We start from the raw sequence: 8165 nt of genomic DNA, 5'->3' as shown, positions 1-8165 counted from the left end.
GTTCTGGTATGTCTCTTCCCTTACAGTGCCATCCTGCATGTCTCAATCCCTTTCATGGTGTCTGTGCTGTCTCACTACATGCCCCACTGAGCAGGGACAGAGGCCTTTTATCTTTCGTGGTGGAGCAGGGCTTCCAGTCTCTGTACATCGCTGAGCTAGGGGCCGAGAAGGGGGAGGTTTGTTCCGGACCCAGGGTACCGGCAGCAGGGCCCGCCGCCGCGCTGCTAGCGCGGGGGCGGGCACTGTCCTGCCCGCGCCCCGGCGGCGGGAGCGCGCCCTGCGGACGGGGGCGGTGCGAGCCCCCGGCGCGAGCCGCGCGCGCACTGCGGCGCCATGCCCGGGCGGGCGGGGGGCGGGGCCCGGGCGGGCGGGGGAGGGGGCGGGGCCGGGGCCGACCGCGCTGCCGGCCTATAAAAGCGGGCGCCGTGGGGGCCTGTGTGCTGCTGCTGACCTTCGCGTCTCCTTTGGTACCGGCCCGCTGCCGCCATGGCGCCCAGGAAGTTCTTCGTCGGAGGCAACTGGAAGATGAACGGCGATAAGAAGAGCCTGGGCGAGCTCATTCACACGCTGAACGGCGCCAAGCTCTCCGCCGACACCGGTGAGGGCTCGGCCGCACGTCGCGCACGTACCGCGGGGCGGTGGCACGCCCGGGCCGACGGGCGCCTCGCAACGGTGGGATCCGGTGGCGGGGCCCGGGAAATGTCAAAGGGCGGCGAGGGGATGGGGCCTATATATAACCTCGTGGTGGGGCCAAAAATACCCGCGAAACCGGATCCTGAGCCGCTAAAGGGCAGCGCTGCTCTCCGGTGCCGGATGTGCCCCGGTGCCTGCCCCGCGGCTGCTGCCCCGCGTGGCCCGGCCGAGCGGCGGACACACGCCGCAGGCTGACCCGCGCGGCGGCGCCGGGGCCCCGGCTGGGCTGCGCAGCCCCGCATCGGGGTGCTGCGGCCTCTGGGAGGAGCCCGTCGCTCATTGCCTGCCCCCAGTGCTGTTCGGGGCCCTGGCTACTGGGAACGGGGCCTCCTGCTGCCTGCCCTGTGGAAGGAGGCCTCTTTAGTGCTATCTCAGGCTTCTTCTGAGGAACTTCCTTGTTGGTGCCTGCTGTCAAGTAGTGCTTGCAAGTCTCTCATGTCCGTGTGCATGGTGTTGCGGTGGCTCTGCCAAGCTAGGTGGCGTTAGGCCTCTGACCACTTATCTCCCTAAGACTCTGCTCCTCTTTCTTGGCCTTACCCCTGCCCCTTAGCATTTCTCCAGGTCTTCTCTAATGTCCACCTCCACCCCCTTATGCTCCTGAACTCATCTGATGCATGGGATCAAGGAGTGCAGAGTACAATATTTCAACCGAGGTCACTCTAGAGCTATGTTAGCCTGGGAGTCTACAAGATAGTTACTTGCTGCTAGACCCAGATATAATCCCAGATGTAACCTGATGCTGCCCTTTTCTCACCCAGTTCAATGAAGCCTCAGCAACAGGGCAGAATTCTTGTCCAGTTTCTCAGCTGGGCTGTTTCCAAGGGACCTGCTGCTGTAGAGGGTCCACAAAATGTCAGTAAGGGCAGGCAGGCTAAATCTTCCCAGGAGCAGAGGAGAGAAGGAGTGGAGAAGGAGAGAGGAGAGAGAAGCACTCAGTGCTGGGCTTCAGGGTCAGTGGCTGGGTACAGTTCCTGCCCATATGCCTTCTCAAGGATAACTCTTTTTCTCTGCTTTTCAGAGGTGGTTTGTGGAGCCCCTTCTATCTACCTTGACTTTGCCCGTCAGAAGCTTGATGCAAAGATTGGGGTTGCAGCACAAAACTGTTATAAGGTACCAAAGGGAGCTTTTACAGGAGAGATTAGGTAAGCTCAAAAGCCAGGATGCTTCTAGGAAGTGAATTTCCCCTGGAGGTGTAAGCCAATACCATTATTTCCTTTCTTGCCAGCCCAGCAATGATCAAAGATATTGGAGCTGCATGGGTGATTCTGGGCCATTCTGAACGGAGGCATGTTTTTGGAGAGTCTGATGAGGTGAGTAACCCTGAGATAGTCATGATAGCTCAGATATTCCTTTGTAGGCTGGAGGGGTGAGCAGGGGCTGGGAAAGATGAGTGTAGGAGTGGGCTGGACTGTCACTCATCTTGTTTCTCTTTCCATTCCCAGTTGATTGGACAGAAGGTGGCTCATGCTCTAGCTGAAGGCCTTGGTGTCATTGCTTGCATTGGAGAGAAGCTGGATGAGAGAGAAGCTGGCATAACAGAGAAGGTGGTTTTTGAACAGACCAAAGCTATTGCTGGTAAGGGAAGAAAACAGATGCTTTTTGGCCATTTGGGAAATGGGCATTGTATCTGTTCCTGGCCTTTCTGGAACGCTACAGATGTGTGTGAACACTTGCAGTACTGGTAATGACCATGTTAGTAGCAGTCCTGCATGTTTCAGAAAGCTCTGCCTTTTTTGGCATGGGGCACTGTGCTCACCTTAAATTTCTCCTCTCTTCTCCAGACAACGTGAAGGACTGGAGTAAAGTGGTTCTTGCCTATGAGCCAGTATGGGCTATTGGTACTGGTAAAACTGCAACTCCTCAACAGGTATGATGCTGAGTAGGTGGCCAACTGGCCCCTCCCACTAAAGAGATCCATCTCCTTGAAGATGGAACAAGGCAGTTCTCTTTCCCTGGAAGGGTAGTGGACAGAGAATGGCTCAGCCCTCAGACTTTTTGTTCCATCACAGGCTCAGGAAGTTCACGAGAAGCTGAGGGGATGGCTCAAAAGCCACGTGTCTGATGCTGTTGCTCAGTCAACTAGGATTATTTATGGAGGTAAATGAGTCTGCCCCTTTCCAGTGCAGGAAGTACTGTGTTTCTCTGCTTGTTACAACAATTGTACAGCATGCTATCTGCTCTGCTGATGAGGAAACTTGAGATTGGCAGAGCATGCAGAATCACTTACTAGCTTGTTGGGGTGAGTGGGAGACAGTGGCATCAGTCTCGCCATCTGCAGAGTAAGAGGTGGCTAGTATCTTGCCAGTTTTACCTCTGTCCTGTCCTCATTTTATCTAGGACTGGCCTTAAAATATTGTTTCCTCCTTAGGTTCAGTCACTGGCAGCAACTGTAAGGAGCTGGCCTCTCAGCATGATGTGGATGGCTTCCTTGTTGGAGGAGCTTCTCTCAAGCCAGAGTTTGTGGATATTATTAATGCAAAACACTGAAGCAGCCTGGAGTCACAGAGTCCCTTGTGATTAGGAGCAAGAAACAGAAGCAACAAGGAACCTTACATTGCACATCTGTCAGTACAGAGGCCTCCTCTGAGGCTTTTCCCCTCCACGGTCATTGTTCTAGCTGTGCTGCTAACCCCTTTACCATATTGGAGCCCTGTTGGTGGGAGCCTGTTTCTGCAGAGTCTTGACAGTCTCCAGCCTGAATTGGCAAAATCCTCAGATGCCCATTGATCCTGTTGAGCTATTAGAGCTCACAGTCAAGCTGGCTATTGCCTCCACCTTTCTCTGCAGTGCTGCAGGGAGAGAAGGCCACTAGCACAGGGGGAGGGAAGAAAGGAACCACAGTCTCTTGCATCCTTCAGGCCCATCAGTTAGGAACCTGTCAGCTTAGACCCTTGTGAGGCATCTTACCTCTGCTGTGTCCCATACTGAATAATAAATGGAATAAACAAAAGAATGATGTGTCATCTTTTCCTCAGGAGGGGCTGGGACAAGAAATGTATGACAGAACTAGAGTATCTCCCTCTTCTTGGTATAGTTGGCTGCAGGGAGAGTGGTATGCTGCTCAGCTCTCCTCCTGTTCCCCTAACAGTTTTTGCATAGGTACAATGTGCATCTTGCCATCACAGGTTGTCTGGCATCCCCCAAGCATCTTCTCTCCTGTTGCAGCTTATCTTTGGGCCCTGGGCTGATAATTGCTGCTGCAGTAGTGTTGGCTGGAATGGTTTGGATTTGGGGGGATTGGGATGTTTGGATTGCTGGAGCACCTAGTTCTTCAACTATTAGCAAGCTGATCTTTCCAGGTAGGCATGATAATATGCTGGTCCCTAGTCTCTTTACCTGTGAGAACTGACAATTGACTTTGCTGTCCACTAAATGTGGAGCAGAGCAGCTCACTTTCCACAGAGGAAAAAGTTTCTAGGCCATGTGCTGAGGCTGTGCTCTCTGCCTGTTCACAGCCATGTGTTGATGGGTGGGAAAGCAAGACTAGATCTTATTTCCTAGTCACTGTACCAGCTGACAGACTGGAGGCAGTCCTAGGGATGAAGAAAAGGCAAGAGCTGCACAGGGAGGAGCTTGGCCCTAAGGCAGTAGGTCCTTGGGAGCCAGGGGCAGTGCTCTGGTATAGGACAGAGCAAGCAGGCTGGGACAGAGCAAGCAGACTGTGCAAAGGAGGGACTCCAGTTTCTTACTGCACATCTGAGAGAGTCTCAATTCATGCTTTCACTCTGTAGTACTTCCTTTTATAGTCCTTCTGGCATGTTCTTCCCCTGATGCTGCAGCTGTCAGAGTGTATTGTGTTGCCAGTATCACCCAAGTGGTGAAAGGCAGGTGAGGGACAAAGGAGGAAATCTGAAGAAATATGCTATGCTGTGAGTTCTCACTCAAAGCACCAGTCTGATTCCTAATGTGCTGCTCTCTTAAAGTAGCCATTGATGTCTCACCTGGCTCTACTTCATGGCAGCTGTAAGGACTTAACTCTTTTACCCCTTCTGGCATTGACAGCTAATACAGCTACCTGTCTGGGGGCTCAGAGCCAAAAGTGAAAATGGGGCAGCTGAGAAGATGAGTACAAGAGTTCAGTGGTTACCAGAAGCAACTTATGCTGTCGTGTTGGATCTAGAAGTGCTGATAAATTAATTCATCTCTTCCAGCTGGGTAGGGAGGCAAGAGAGAAGAGGTCTCAGCTCCTCAAGAGATCGACTGGGAGCTGGCTAAGTGCTCTGCACTCAGTCTGAGGAGGTCTCCTGGCAGATAGGCCTCCTGTTCCATTTGAAGGCTAAGGCCTATGCCCTCAGCAAAGCGAATGAGAAAACCCACCTGTTCAGATGCAGAGAACCCCCATCTTTTTTCCTATTTTGCTGCTTTGCTCCCTCGTTTCCTTCCCCATGGGAACCGGGGCGTGCTGCTGCGGCGCGGCGGCCGGCTGGAAGGTGGCTGGCGGTCCTGGAGCGCTCCCTGTCGGCCGACCCGCGCCGAGCTCTGCGCCTGCAGCCCCGCGGAGCTTCGGGCCCTTTGCGGGCTGCCCTGAGCAGCGGGCCTAGCACACGGGGCCTCCCCGCTTTTTAGGTGAATACTCGGTGGCAAGAGATTTCACGAGCCTTCGGCATCATTCTGGTACACTGGCGAAGCCAGCCACCGACCCACCAAGTTGGCCCTTTCCCTTGTTTTGCTCTCTGGGAAAGGTTTTGCTTTTGTAGCATGTCAGTCAGGAACAACAGGCACAACTTTTGTGGGGCAACCACGCAACAAACGATCTCATCACATCCACTGCAAGAGTGCCTAGGGGAAGAAGGCAATGTACTGCCTTGTGTCAGTGCTGTACAGCATGGAAAGAAAGGGATGTTCTTGCTAGCTATGCAAGCCCAGGCAAAAAAGATGTTAAAAACTGGCCATGAGTCAAACTGTCATGTGACACTGTGGGGTAACACTTGTTACAAAACACAGTATTATTCAGTACTGGTTGTGATCCCTAGTTATATGAGTGTAATTTCTGGGACTGTCTCATAATGGAAGAAAGCTGACCAAACAGGGAAAGACATGCAAAAACGTGAGAAAGAAAAGAGCCTGACTGCACGGTGGGGATGACAGCTATTTGCTCTAGGTGCCTGGATGTGGAGAAGAGGACATTGCAAAAGCAAAAGAAAGATCCTGAAAACTCTGTGGCTTGTACAAAGGGAGTAAGAGTTTCTTTTTCTCAGTTCCTCACAGCACTGGGATCACAAGAGTAGAGCAGTGGTGACACAGTAGGGCATGGACTGTGTTTAAGGCTGCCAGGAGTGGGTAGGAAGGGTCAGACACAGGGCTTAGTCTCAGGCTGCAACTCCACTCTCAGCTCCTACTCCTGCGCTGCCCTGCCTAAAGAGCTAGGCAAGAGTTCAGAAAAGTGACCCACATAGGAAAAACAGAGGGAAGCTGAACCTTGATTTTGCCACTTTAAGGAGAATACAGAAGCATGAAAGGGTTTATTTAATGAGGAATAACTCAAGCAAAGTAACTTCTGCATCAGCAGGAATGCCATGTCTTGGTTTTCCTGTTTTTGCCAAATGTTTTCTGGCAGGACCACAGCTCTGTGCAGTGGAAATGCTGTCAGATTGCCACTGGAGATTTGCAGTGATTGAATCTTAAACAGGTTACCTCCTTAATGATCAGTATAGTCAGATTTGGGATTTTTTTTATGCATCACAGATAAAAATCATCTCTTTTAATGATCTGGGTTGTCATGCAGAATTTGTCTTGTTCCCACTAAGTTCTTTGGTCATCTGGAAACAAGACAACAATAGCCATATGTTCGTGTTGTAAGATCATATAAAACACATGTGCATGCAGGCACATATATCTTCTTTCTGTCCATTCTTCAGCATAAAGGAAAGAGACAGGAATGGAAAGAAAAGCATGTGATCACTTTTCTTTCAGCACCAGTTCTGAGGAGTCTCTGAAGGGCTCTTTAAAGCATTAGAAAACATAGGCAAGAGAACAGCTAGAATGCTTTCTGCATTTTTTTTTATGTTGATATGATGGAAGAAACACATGATGTGCAGGTTAATGACTTGGGAGTGAATTCAGATGGGGTCAGCGGAGCACAGGGGAAGAAATCATAGTTGGGGAGTCAACCAGTGATAGTGGAAGGAAGAGGAAAAAAGACCATGGCAAACACTGTTAACAAGCTGTTGACGTGGCCCTGAGCACAGGAGAATTTTGTGGTCAGAATGACAGCTGATGCATGAGCTACAAAAGCATGGGACTCAATGCCTGACAGTAGTGCATTGCGCTCCGTTTGGATCAGTGGATGCAGAGAGGCAGTACGGCAGTGTGGAGCTTATCTAACAGAGGCATTACCTCAGGGCTGCAAAAGAGCAAAGTGCACCAGAGGGAAAGGAACCAGAGCCTTGTACTTTGGTATCAGGCACAAAAATGCTGGCGGTCATCAACTCTGAGCAGAGCTTAGACTTGTCATGAGCATTTCACAACTTGTAAACATGGAGCTGTGAGGGTGCCTCACAGTGATTCCAGGGCACAGCCCTGCTGTCAAAGCCCGCTAGGCCTCATGTCCAGCTCTCTTGAGCTTTCAAGCTCAGCGGTTTGTCTGCATGGAGAAGATACATAACAGGTTAGGAAATGATGCTCCAAAGCTGCTTCCTGCCATCTGGAGGATCGTTTCATGTGAGGTTACACATAGAACCTAAGTCTAATTCTAATCAACGTTAGAGATATTCAAAACTTGAATGACCACCATCCTGATCTAATTTTGAATTTGGCCCCATTCTGAGCAGGTGGGACATCCTAAATTATCCTACGATTCTCTGAATATGCTCATAACACTTGTGGATGTTAACAAGCTGGGACAGCCTGGGAAGACTAAGGAAAGTAGGATAAGACGACAAAATGATGCTGATGAAGGAGAGACATCCTCTGAACTTTACTAATGGAATTTAATACTCAAAATGACAAGCCATTGCAGTTAGAGCAGCAAGTTAAAGCCAACAATCAACTTGGAGGAATATTGCCTGCAGGATGATGAAAAAAGAAACTGCAAGCAGCTTGGATCACCAGTAAAATACAAATCAGAAATGTGCATGTTGCTGCAGAAAATGTAGAGGTCATTCTGGTACGTATTAACTGGAACACTGTCTGTAAAATATGGGAAGTCTTTTCTGTTTGGCTAGTTTAGTTTTTTTTTTTTGTTTTTTTGGTTTTTTTTTTACTTTACTGTGAGCTGATGATACTTTGGATTTCATATTTGCTCTGTTTGGGGCAGCAGAAAGATACAGATTTGGTGGAGATGCTCTGAAGGATAACACTAGCAAGAGAAAAAAAAAAGATCTTTGAGGAAAGTCTGAGAATTAGATTTGTGCAGCTGAAGAAAAAGTCTGGCTGACGATGCGTTGTCTTCTGATAGATGTAAGGAAGCCGCAATCAACTGTTTTGCACATCCACCAAAGGCAGAAGAAGGAATGAACAATAAAAAACATACC

The 8165-nt window shown here is 50.3% G+C and overlaps 1 protein-coding gene across 1 annotated transcript; it reads left to right on the top strand.

Moving 5' to 3' along the window:
* Window positions 1-395: 395 nt before the first annotated feature.
* Window positions 396-3646, top strand: TPI1 (triosephosphate isomerase 1). The gene is made up of 7 exons (XM_026113334.2): window positions 396-598; window positions 1712-1835; window positions 1919-2003; window positions 2136-2268; window positions 2475-2560; window positions 2703-2790; window positions 3062-3646. Exons 1-7 carry the CDS (start codon window positions 487-489, stop codon window positions 3178-3180), a joined length of 747 nt encoding a protein of 248 aa, XP_025969119.1. The 5' UTR covers window positions 396-486; the 3' UTR covers window positions 3181-3646.
* Window positions 3647-8165: the final 4519 nt, after the last annotated feature.

The sequence above is a fragment of the Dromaius novaehollandiae genome, chromosome 1, assembly GCF_036370855.1.
Source record: "Dromaius novaehollandiae isolate bDroNov1 chromosome 1, bDroNov1.hap1, whole genome shotgun sequence".
Taxonomy (NCBI): Eukaryota; Metazoa; Chordata; class Aves; order Casuariiformes; family Dromaiidae; genus Dromaius; species Dromaius novaehollandiae.
Note: the sequence above shows the minus strand (reverse complement) of the source record. Positions and strands in the feature narration are given on the sequence as shown.